This window comes from Odontesthes bonariensis, chromosome 6 (genome assembly GCF_027942865.1).
Source record: "Odontesthes bonariensis isolate fOdoBon6 chromosome 6, fOdoBon6.hap1, whole genome shotgun sequence".
Lineage (NCBI taxonomy): Eukaryota > Metazoa > Chordata > Actinopteri > Atheriniformes > Atherinopsidae > Odontesthes > Odontesthes bonariensis.
In genome coordinates this window covers 22,556,917-22,569,403 of record NC_134511.1, presented here as the reverse complement: position 1 = coordinate 22,569,403, position 12,487 = coordinate 22,556,917, and the positions used below count along the sequence as shown (strand labels likewise).

Sequence of the window (12,487 nt, the reverse complement as noted above, 5' to 3'; positions counted from 1 at the left end):
GATCAAGTTTTTTTTATTTCCCCTGTGCTTTTGATCAAATTCAGCCTATTACGTGAGAATCTCCAGAAAATACAGATGGATTCAGATGGAGCCAGGCAGAACTGCCTGGATTATTGACTACCTGAGAAACAGGCCACAGCTTGTAAGAGTAAAAGAAACGTGTGTCTGAGAGGGCAGTCAGCAGCACAGGAGCACCACAGGGGACTGTAAACCTCACTGTTTCATTTCACTCTGCATACCTCAGACTTCCAGAACAACTCAAAGTCCTCTCATCTTCAGAAACACTCTGATGACTCTCCAGCTTTGAGGTGTATCAGTGATGGACAGGGACTAATTTCTCATCTAGAATATGCACAAGACACAATATGTTGTGGAATTCTAGGAGTAATAAAAAGGAATAATCCAAACACCATTTCATTCTGGGAGAAGAGTTGGGGTTGGAGGACTACAGATACCTGGGAGTTTACCTGGACAACAGACTGAACTGGGCTCAGGCTACACTGAGGTTAATAAAAGAAGGGACAGAACAGACTGCTTCTTGGGGAAGCTTGGTTCCTTCAGTGTCATCATTAATATGTTAAATATATTTTACAAAACTGTGGTGGAGAGTACCGTCTGCTTTGCAGCCATCAGTTGAAGCAGCAGCCTGTGACTGAAAGAAACTGAACAAACTAATGCAGGCAGCTGGGTCTGTGCTGGGGGCTGCTCGTTGTGCAAATAATAATGCTGTAAAAGCTCAATTTGGGTACACTGCTGCACATCGTATAATGATTAAACAACAAAGTGCGTTCAGTCAGAATTTGTCTGTACAATAACTTTTCTTTACAATGACTCGTGACTCATAACTTTTTTTTTATTCTTATGCTGCAAAACAATTTCCCAACTGGGGTTTGTAAAGTATGATTCACTTCAGTTCCGTTCAGTGACGGCATATGGTATATGAATGGTATATTGAACCTCTTCACAGGTAAGGAGGGGCCGTGTAACATCAGTTTGTTGACTTATGGGAGAAGGAAGTGCACAGGTGGAATTAAAATAATTAATAATTAACTCTGTTAACTCATGGCAGAGTTAACTCGTGCCGCGGCCGGACCTGCTAGTGTAAAGACGGCTGTACTTTTTACGCTGTGACATGTCAGAGTGTCTGCTGTGACCAACATCTGACAACTCACCTCATCAACTTAAGATCTGGGTCGGAAATCAGAAGCCAAACCGCATGTCAAATGTTTAGGAATGTTTAGATAACAACGTCACGTGGTGCTGATCTGAAGCATAGACTTGGAGTGATAGAGCGGCCATTCCCATTCAGTCATCATCACATGGATGCTCATCTCAGTGGCCGCTCCCTCGTAGAAATGCTGCCACAACCGGTTCGGAGCGTGCATCAAGGTTGTTATGGGGATTCCGATATCAGAAAGCATGAAGACCGCGTAAGGGATTCCTTTTCTATGAAGCCCAGCTCTGTGCCTTGAATCCTCTGCAGTCTGCATCAGCAAAGTGTCTTGGCATCACTTGTCGTCCTTCCTCCGGCGTCATGTGAAAGGGGTCCACGGTGTTTTCTCTGGCCGTAAACCCTCCTCTGTCAGACTGATTCTTCGGTGCAGACGCCCTCGCCCCGACAGTCGCAGCAGGCGGTGTCCCTCTCTCCGCGGCTCTCTCCGCGGCTCTCTCCCGGTTGATCTTGCGCTCTTTTGGCGAGCGGCGGAGCCGAGGATGAGCGAGCAAGGGAAGGGCTCGGCATCCGCCTCTGCCGCGGCCCCGGCTCCCGGGTCGGATACTTACAAAGGCTGGCTCTTTAAATGGACCAACTATCTGAAAGGGTACCAGCGGCGATGGTTCGTCCTCAGCAATGGTCTGCTTTCATATTACAGGTACATTCGGCGGACATGGTGTGTCTCAAAATAAACGCCAGCCACATTTGTGTCAACGCATCATACAGCTGGCTGCCTCAGCTGGTTAGCAGCAGGCTAAGGCTAGCTGTCAAATGGACAGAGTCAGCTGTTTACTTCCAGCTGACGGAGGCTTGATGTTTTTAGCTGACTGTGGGCCGCGGGGAGTCAGAAACACAGACAGAGTCAGACACAACAGCATGTATTTAACATTCAATGTTTTTTCTCTAAAGGAAATGTAGAAATTCGGGTTACCATAGATACAGACGAGAGCGAGCAAACTAAGCTAGACCGTTAGCCTCCTGTCATGATCTGTCAGAAAGCTGAAGATCGTCCAGCTGTCCGCTTCTCACTCATCCTAACACGACATATTTAATGCCCCTTTAACGCGTAATTAGCACGTTGTTACTCATTGCATTTGTTTTAATGTTACCGTCTCAAACATTTACTTGTATGACTGTAATTACTTTGCAAAGTGTTCATTCATTTCGCGTGCTCACCTCACTGAGACAGGCTACTCAGTTTGATCAAAGTAACAGGATACATCGCAAGAGGTGCCGCTATCGTTATCATTCTGTCTGCACCCTGATCGCATACTTCGTAGCCGTGTTCTAGCCCTACTACAGCCGGACACCTGTAGCTCAGGTGCTTCTTGGGAGGGAGTCATGTTTCTTCAGGTGTGGGTGTTCAGGCACAACATGGAGACAAAGAGGGGATCACAATGCAATTCACATCAGTGAGGGACATGTCATTTTTCAGCACAGAAGTGTTGTGTTTGTTTAAAGCCTCATTAAGGCCTAATTGGACTCTAAAACGGTGTAAAAGCAGCTTGGATTCTTGATTTAAACTGCACTCAAAGCTAACTGTGTATGGCCAAATAAGGTCCCCTTTCAAACATGTTCACACCCTCTGCCTGAGTCAGCTTCATCTGCTGACTGTGAGAACTGCCTGTGAAAACGCTGGTATTTTATTGTCACACAATAAAAAACACAAAAGCTTGATCCTCTCCATCACTTTCATTGCTCGGCTCTTGCATGTTGACCAGTTTGCATGCTACTGCTTGGCTACTTTCATTAAAATACTCCGTTTTATCACCTTCTGGGACACCCTGCCCTTGGTGCTCCAAGAAACGTTTTTGCAGTTTTAATCTGAATACTGAGGAATTTGTATGTTGAAGAACCTCAGAACGTCAACTCAATGAACAGAGCTAGAGAGAAATCTGGGAGTATTTGCTACAGTTGTTCACCCTGTTTGACCCAGTTCCCTAATTAAAAGGCCCATAGCAGAATGAAGGCGCACCCAGTGGAGTTAACCTTCTACCTCTATCTGTGCTCTTTGTCAAAGCTGAGAGAAGAAAGTTTCAATGCCCAAACAAACCAGAAATGAAAAAAAAGAAGAAGAAAGACATCTAACTTCTTGCTTGCTTGCAGTCTTTTCAGATGTCAACTGTCGTGCCAGTGTGCAGGGTCTGAGTCTGAGCGCAAACTTCGTGTCGTGAAGCTTCTCCGCAGATCCAGCCGTCACACACTATCGTTTTTATGACTGTATAATCGAATAAGGACTTTTCTGTACCAACTGCACTTTCCAGAAATCCAGTCAAACCCGTTTTGGCCCATTTCATTCCATCCAAGTATTGCTACAAGAGTAGCCTGATTGTCTTTTGTTGTCATCAAAGGGTTCTTTGGCTGAGAGGTGGGGCAGCCGAGGCCCCGCTCCCGCCTGCTCTCGTAGTGAAAGGCAAGACGACTGTAGCCTTTCCCACCATTAATAGTCCATTGTGTTGTAAGGTGACTGCTGTCCCTGAAATAAAGCCAGCCCTTAGACATCTGAGCCCAGAGGCAGTGAAGCGCACAAGTTGTCTCCTCCACTGATGTCTTCCTGGCAGATCGCATTGTGTGTCTGACTCGAGGCTTTGTGTGTCTGTGCGCCTTCTCGCCTGACTGTGTGCACTTCTATTGTGGGTGAAGAGAAAAGGAAACAGTCCGACTAATGTGGCAGCTGTTAATTAATGTATTTTCCTTGTGTGTCGTGTGATAATTATGGGATGTGGGATGTTAATACAATAGCAGCTGTCAGTTTTACAGTAATAATACTTCAGTTTGCGGAAGCTGCTCCTGCGCTGAAACTGTCTGTCATTTGTTCTGTTAGTCTCTGTTAGTGTCTTCATGTTGTGTAGCATGTTTAGGGATTTGATTATGTCACTCTGCATATACATGGAATGATTTGATTCAGAGAGGTGTCACAACACATTTAACATCATCAAGAGAAGATGTACAGATCAGATGCAGCCCAACATGCACTGATCAGCTGTCTGAGTGATACTGTTTGACATTTGTTTGCTTTAGAAATCGTCAGTGACTAACATGCCATCCAGAAGTTGCATCAATACCTCAAGAAATCACTTTAATTCTTAAGGCCTGTTCTTGGCAAAGCAAAGCTTTGGTTCTTTAGCCTGAAGTTGGAATCAGTGCGTTGACTCTGTGGACGGACTGACGCGCTCAGCAGTGTTTGAATAGTAATGAGTTTAATGGAGCTTCCTAATTGCATTTAGCATTGATTGCACTGTTTTTTTGGCCCTTAAACTGCAAGTGCACGTCAGCTTTGTGCCTTGTCTTTTCATTCTTCGTTTAAGTCACACTAAGAGCCTCATTGTGCTGTACAGGAGAAATGAGATGTTAGTCCTTTCTCTTTCTATGAACTTCATTCATTTCTAATTTCTTAATTGACTTTTCCTCGCAGTTTTAATACTCTCAGCACTACTTACTAACCTCTTCAAGTAAATCTTGCTTGGCGGGTTAGGGAAGATTACAGGGCATTAAAGCTTTGAGTGCTACTGGAGCTGCCATATCAGTGCACCAGGGCTTGTCTTTAATAGTGGACTAGGCTGTGCATGTTTCCTTCACAGCTGCAGGAGGGTAACCAGATAGTATAAATTTAAGCGCTCATCAGGGGTTCGCCACTGCCTGTGTCCCTTTGGAGAGTCAGGTTACTGCTCGCAAACTCAACTCTTGGGTGCAGCGAATTAGCAAGGCAGAGTGGCCAGTGTGCCAACCGTGGGCCCAGCTGGAGGGTCGAGCATGACCCGAGTCCTGTCCCGTTTGTCGGCAGAGCGACTTGAGCAAGCAACGTGGCTACTGTGATCTAATCGTGTTAATGGGTTCTCTGTTGCTCTTAGCACCGGGTGCTACACAGGGTGCATGCCAAAGTGTCTCAGTCGGCATGTCTGTCCGGGTGGTCTTAGTGTTTTTAATGTGAAGGCGAGAGCAGCAGAATAATGTTTAAGAGAGCAGGGAGTCTGGCTACGTCCTTAACATCTCATTGTATCAGTTTTTCACCAGGTCATGTCAAGCTGTCCATGCTGCAGTATCATTGCTTATTGCTTTGATTTTCTTCTGTCATGTTTTCTTTCCGTCTTGAGCGCGTTCCCTGGCATATCTCTGGCTCTTTCCCTCCATATCTTGTGATATTACAGCCTCCAGTCTCAACAAAGCCTGTCCACATTCTCATGCTCTGGATTCTTAGTTCCCTTTCCTCTGCCTGTCTTTGTGTCCTCATTGGCCGTGTGTTCTGTGTTGTTCACTCCTTGTTGTTATGTCATTACATGCTCCAGATCGGTGGATTTGTGTTTTATGAGGATGTGTGCACAGGGGACTGACAGGTAAAGCACTGCGAATCCCTCCTGACGTGGCGCAACATACAGGACCTCTCTCATGCCCTCAGCTCCACCCACTCACCTCTGCTCCTCTGCTAGTGCTGTTAGTTTATATCTCTCCTTCCCAGCTTTGCCGTGTCTGTGTAGTTTCATGGCCTTTGCATGGCCTCGCCTCCCCACAGGGCCAAAGTGATCAGCATGGATCTCATCTTACTCATCAACAGGACATTCAGTTTGCTGGCCCACTTACATCCAGGACTCTGCAGCTGAGCTTGGCTGGGTGAAGCTGGAAAGTGGGCTGTTTAGTCAAGTCAAGTCAAGTCAAATTTATTTGTATAGCACATTTTTATGTACAAAACAATTCAAAGTGCTTTACATAAAATAAAAGCATTGCAGTGTTGGGAGTGGAAGAAGCATTAAAATTACATAAAACAATATAAACAGAAAGAAATGAAATCATTAAAATGATTAAAAACAAGCAACAGTCTAGATAAGTTAAAAGATATCGTGCAGATTTCATGCATAGACACATGAGAAAAGAAATGTTTTTAACCTGGATTTAAATAATGTCTCCATTTGGTGAAAGTTTAATCTCCACTGGCAGTTTGTTCCACTTGTTTGCAGCATAACAGCTAAATGCTGCTTCTCCATGTTTAGTCTGGACTCTGGACTGGACCAGCTGACCTGAGTCCTTGGATCTAAGAGCTCTGCTGGGTTTATATTCTCTGAACATATCACAGATGTATTTTGGGCCTAAACCATTCTGGGATTTGTAAACCATCAGCAGGCTTTTAAAATCTATTCTGTGACTGACTGGAAGCCAGCGTAAAGATTTTAAAGCTGCTATGATGTGTTCAGATCTCTTTGTCCGGGTTAAAACTCTAGCAGCAGCGTTCTGGATGAGCTGCAGATGGTTAATGCTCTTTTTGGGAAGTCCAGTTAAAAGACCATTACAGTAATCGAGTCTACTGGAGATGAATGCATGGAAGAGTTTCTCATCCATGCATTCATTTCAATGAGTTGAGTATCCCCGCCCGCTCTCCACATTGCTTTGCATGGCCCCAGTGCAATGTTGTCTGCGCAACTGATGTGCACCAAGTGCCAGCAGAAGAGTGGAAGTGTTTGTTCTTGTTTGGCATTTTAACAAGACTTGACTTCAGTTAGTAGAAGCACTGTGAGGGAAAGTCACTGCCTGGCAGAATTTTAAAATGCACTTCAACCTTTGACTTAACAAGGCACCAACCACCTTTTTACTCCCTGCTAAGACTGGATTTGCTGAAGAGCTCAATGCTACTAAGAGGCAGCTGCCAGTGGCAGTGAGGACTCATAGGGGATGGGTGAATGGATCAGCACCCACAGATAAATCTGCATGGTAGCATGTATGCTTACGTCAAAGAGGCTGTTTTCAAGGGTATGAATCGGCAAACATGGCACATCGAGGGCTAAGCATGTGTTTGTTTTGTTTGAAACGCTCATTAAAGTCACTGGAGCGTAAAGTCCTGTTTAAAAAACTTCATTTAATCATTTTAACCCTGTAAGTTTGTGACAATAGTGCAAAGATGACAAATAGGATGTTAAAATAAATACAGTTATATCCTCACTTTAGACTTAATGCCAACTATATAATTGGGATAGGGGTATCCTCACCACTATGTTGCATCATCTCTTTTATTTATTGCGTTGCCATCTGGGAACAGAGGAGACTATTTGTTGTAGTTTTCAAAGGGAAATGTTCAGTCACTCTGCCCTCTTTATGCCAGATTTTTTTAAACGGATGACAGGTCTGTTTTTTTTTGTAGGCCGGCCATTTTATCACCCGTACTCTTCACAGGCTGTTGCAACACATGCAGAATAGGGTTTGGCATCCTGCCAAAATAAGCGATGTTTTATCCAAAAAGTCTGGGAGGCATTAAGTGTTGCTCCCAAACTATCATTTACTATTAAGGCTGTCTTCATAAACACATAAGTTAACCCATGCCATGTGCAATAATGAACCCAATACCTTCACAGATGTTCACTTTAGAACTGTATGTGGACTTTTTTAACCATATTGGTTGCTTACAGCTGAAAATGAACACCAGAAATATCTTTCAACATTTGAGATATTGACTATTTTGATTTCCATTTAGAGGTTTGAATGATTTGTACGGCGCCGCATGCTTTTTTCTTCTTTTTTTCTAAATTCAACAAAATCAACAAAATCGGCAATCAGTTGCTGGACAGACAACCCGCTCTCCAGTGAACATGGCGGCCCATCCCTGCCGTGCAGCTTAGCTTACTTCACGGTGGCAAAATGCCAAGAGGCCAGCTTTTCACCACAGAGTTCTCGAAATAGTCCGTTTTTGAGTTCCATGTATGTGTGAATCAAATTAGCCGTAGGAACACAAACCATATTTCTAAACGTGCCACGAAGAACAGTGACACACAGCGTAATCGTAATATTTACTTATAAAGTCCTCTGTTTTGGAAGATAGCATTTAAGTAGCATTCTTAGCAAGCAACCACTGAAACCACAGAAACACCCTACATGCAGGATATTGCATACCTCCGTTAAAGGCTCATGCAGTGTGTCTGAACAAACAGCTCTTTTCTGTTCGCTGTGTATATTGATCTCTCGGAATGCTGCTTTGGTTCCGTCTCCCAGCTATCGCTCTCTCGTTTTTTCCACCTCTTACGCTCCTCTCTTTTTTTTGTCCACACTGTTATTCATTGTTTAGTTGTGTGCACGACAAAGGCTTGTCGGCAGACAATGGCCCTGTTATCTGGACGGCCAAGGCCCACTGCATGTGCACCAGTCGGTCTTAAGTGGAGGCCTTCCCAGATACCCGAGATTCAGCATGCTCACAGCAGCACAGGCAGGTCACGTTGACTGAATTCTTGTAGAAACATCTCGATCATTTAACGTTGGCTAATGCAGGCTTTGGTTTTATTGATGCGTGTGCTTCAGGCCTATACTGTCGCTTTGCTTTCAGAGTGACTTACATGATCACCATGGCAGTCCCCAGCCCCTCCTGTCCTCCCTGCTTGAGCTCAGTGGCAGTAGGAATGTTAGTTGCACCATCAAACCTGCAACCTTGCTGCAATGATTTGTTCTTGAATTGCCTGAAGGACAAAAGCAATTGTTGATAACAATGAGCTCTTATTCATGACTAGTGTCTTCAGCTCCATCCCCCTGGTATTGTTTATCTTTTTTTTTATTGTTTGCTTTTACAGGACACAGGCAGAGATGGCCCATACGTGTCGTGGAACAATAAACTTGGCTACAGCACACATCGACACGGAGGACGCCTGCAATATTGTCCTGAGCAGTGGCGGCCGCACTTACCATCTGAAGGCGAGCACAGAAGTGGAGCGGCAGAGATGGGTCACAGCGCTGGAGTTGGCCAAAGCTAAAGCCATCCGCATGATGAACGATCAGTCCGGTAAGGGCAGCTGTAGCAAGCAGCTACTTCTATTGAAAATGGGAGTTCCACTACATGCTTTTTGCAGTGAACGTGCAAACCACAAGAGTACAGCTATGAGTTAGTTGTGCTGCAAGATGCTTTCAGTACATCCATCCATCAGCGGCACACTTCCCATGCTGGTCTAGTTATACTTATATTTTTGAGTTTCCTCCAGTTACTGGTCTCCAGCTGTCTCTGCCATTGGATACTCTGCGCAGCTGTTGTTTCAGCTCATGCCCTCCTTCTTTAGTGTAATTCACATTCCTTTGTGAGCCAGGAGAGGGCAGCGGTGTCTGCCCGGTCAGGCTGGAAAACAAACCGGAGTATGCTAATTCCACTGTGAGAACTGAGCTTCCATTCAGCCTCCCCCTGACAACAGAGCACTCTCCTTCCCAAGAAGACTTATTTTCTTGTATGGCTGTATGAGATGTTGCTGGTCAAAGGCTGTGGGAAAAGTCTGGGAGGGCTGTTTTTCACGTGTCATACTGGCATCATCCCAGAGTCTCTTTACCTCTGGGTTTTTTGCAGACAGGGTCTACAGAGACAGAGACAGGCTATATATTCCTCTGGCCTCCATTTGAAAGTCACATCACTAAATATAGAGAGGTGGTGGTGGTGGTGGGTCGGGGTGAGGGGGAGTGCTTTTAAAGCTCAGCACTTCCAGTATGCTGGGGAGAATTGCTGGTATATTTGTATTTTGAAAAGATTAGGCTATTGAACCACCAACCTTGGTGTGCGTCCAATTGTGGGTCTGTGTGTGTATGCAGGTTTTTTTTTTTGAATGGCCAGTCTGACTATGCTGTTGTCTAGCTAAAGCTTTTGTGCCACTCTAATTTGATGTCTGTTATTCTTTAATGTATGTTCACTGAACAAAACCCTCTTTGTTTGTTTAATCTATGTTTTGTACAGGATGTTTTCCCTTTTTGTGGAGTAAATGGAAGTCTGTCTCTGGAAAATCATTTTTCAAATGCAAAGATATGCTGGGATATATCTTCAAGTTTGTATTGGAAAGTTCCATATTTAAGCTTATCGTATAGCCAGCTAAGCGAATTACTGAGTTAGTTTCTATGATGTGTTTGCTCCTCCATCCTCCAGGTAGTTGTTGTTTTCAATCTATGCAGAGTTTGAATGAGAATTTGATACCATTCCCTCTTGAACTCTGATGAATTGGCATCTTTAGTGCATACGTTTAATTCACCTGCTTTTCTTTGTGTCACCATTCACAGTAAAACACTGACAATTAGAAAATATACTCTGCCAGTTACAGAAAAAGAATAAAGACATGCACACACTTGCAAAATGAAACCAGCAGACGCTGGGACTTTCAGTCCCAGAAGAATGCCGGCTCTTTCAAATTTATAAATGCCACTCAGCATCTCACACCTCCAGTTTTTCTGTTCCAGGCCTAAGTTGAAACAACCCCCGAACACATTATCAGAGAAATATTAACAAAGCCACAGAAGAATTTATAAATCATTTTTTCAGTTCTTTTTAAAAAAACAAACAAACACTGAACTTGAAATCTGTCATTTTCTTTCATTCGTGCTATAATTTAATGCAGTAAACGTATTATTTAACCTATCTGTGGGATGAGAGGTTTAGAAGATGTGAGGAACGGTACCGTGAGAGTTTCTATGGAAACTCAAATATCTGCTTAAACAGCTGCTGCTCAAACTCATGCTTTAATACCACTGAATTGAATTACTATGGAGTGTATATTGTCAGGCTCGACTGGAGCATCTTATCTTTTGTACCTGGTTTTTCCGACACACATGGGTCAGCGACATCATGTCTATATTCATTAACCTGCCTTCCCTTCTCTGCTAGTGGAAAAAAGAGCTCCAATCGATCTCCTAAAAGACCAAACCCCTGAGCACACCCCATGTGTCAAGAGAGAGCTAAAGTTAGACATTACTATCCTTTATCGGACTTGTTGTTTCATAACCATCCTGTTGTCCTCTTTATGTTTTATCTGTGCCTTAATTGTAATATCCTATCATGTTACATTTTTACATGCAGTAATCTGCTGTGAAATGTCTTTACCATCTGGACTCTAGTTTCTCTTTTCCTGTAAGACGTGATATCAACCCTATGAGCAACAAATCAGAACCCTGATTCAGTTTATTTGATTGAGCACTGGTGTTAAATCAGCCATTTTCCCATCTCTAAGACTTCAGTTGTAAGTTAACCGTCCGTGTTTGCATATTTAGTCTGAGGTTCAATTTCTTACACCTGACTTGGGCTGTACACTACAGTCTGATCCATGACCCATAGGCTCAGCAGGTGGCAGTGTTTCCCCTCGCTTTAATGTGACCTCTCAAATCCCGTCTTGTTTTTGCCAGTGCATGTGAAAGTGCACAGCCCATGGATTCATTTGTTCCACTGCTGGCTTGAATTTGCAAGGCTGACATTCAGTTTAATTTGAATTTAGCTCATGCGAAAAATTACCTTTGATGGCACATTAACGTGGAAAGTTGTTGGGAAAAAATGAGAAATTCTGAATGCCGAAACTAATCATTGTATCAGGGGTCTCTCTGGGTGGTGCTGAGTGCAAACACATGAAGCTTAGGTAAGCAAGCTAGTAACAGCACCTCACTCTGGTGTATTTGGCATACTAGCTGATGCAAATCTTTAGTTTTCAAGCAGCAGTGCTTAGATCTGCATCAGCATTTCATCAGTTCGTCCATCTGACCACTTATAGGGATGTTTGACCTTAACCTGAGTCTTCAGAACAACGTGAGTAAGCCCGTGTTAGATGTAGTCGCGGTGGTTCAGTTATTTTTACTCTATTTCTATTTCTTGTTCTTTTTCTCTTCTCTTCTCTCTCTTTTTTTAAACATCATCTGTCGTTCTCCATTTACGATAAGATACACCGCTCTGTCCATGGTCCTGAAGCTGTAAGAACATCAGAGCGGATGATGTGAACACAAATTAGCATCACGTCTTTAAACATGCTTCCTTTATCAATTTTTTCAGCTTCCCGCTGCTCCATCCCTCTCCCCTCCTCTGTTGCCTTTATTTTTTTTTCTTCTTCTTCTTTTCTCATCTTCCATACATTCTCCTTGCTCTTCATCTTTTTTTCCCCGTCACCCTCTCACACTTGCTGTCTAGTTTTCCTGCCCCTCCCTCTCTCTCTCCCTCTTTCCCTTTCTCTCTCAGTAAGCCGTTGACTTTCTTTTTCATCCAGCCGGGTTCACAACTGAATGGAATGACCTTATTCTTTATCCAGCTCCCCCGTTCTCAGCCATCTTATTTTGCTTAAAACATTGACACACTGATACATGTAACATTGTTCTGCAAAGTCCGGGGAGAGGACGAAAGCAGGATAAGGCACCGTCTCCCTCTCGTAAGTACAGAGCTTTTTTTCCCCCCGTTTGCGATGTGCTCGGGAATGTGTGTGTGGCTGTGTGTAAACATCTGGTCAGGATGATGTTGCTGTGCTTTTGTGCTGCATCAAATATAAGTGTACTGTATTTAGGATGAGTTGCATTCACTACGGCCAT

General features: G+C 43.8%; 1 protein-coding gene across 2 annotated transcripts in view; it reads left to right on the top strand.

Annotated features, from left to right (window-relative positions):
• Positions 1-1,318: 1,318 nt before the first annotated feature.
• The window catches only part of osbp2b (oxysterol binding protein 2b), a 53,638-nt gene continuing 42,469 nt past the window's right edge, over positions 1,319-12,487 (top strand). For both annotated transcript variants that reach the window (XM_075467957.1, XM_075467956.1), the window contains exons 1-2: positions 1,319-1,871; positions 8,755-8,963. In XM_075467957.1, the coding sequence (XP_075324072.1) occupies positions 1,714-1,871; positions 8,755-8,963 (367 nt within the window). In that variant the 5' untranslated portion in view covers positions 1,319-1,713. The remainder of the gene's footprint in view (positions 1,872-8,754; positions 8,964-12,487) is intronic.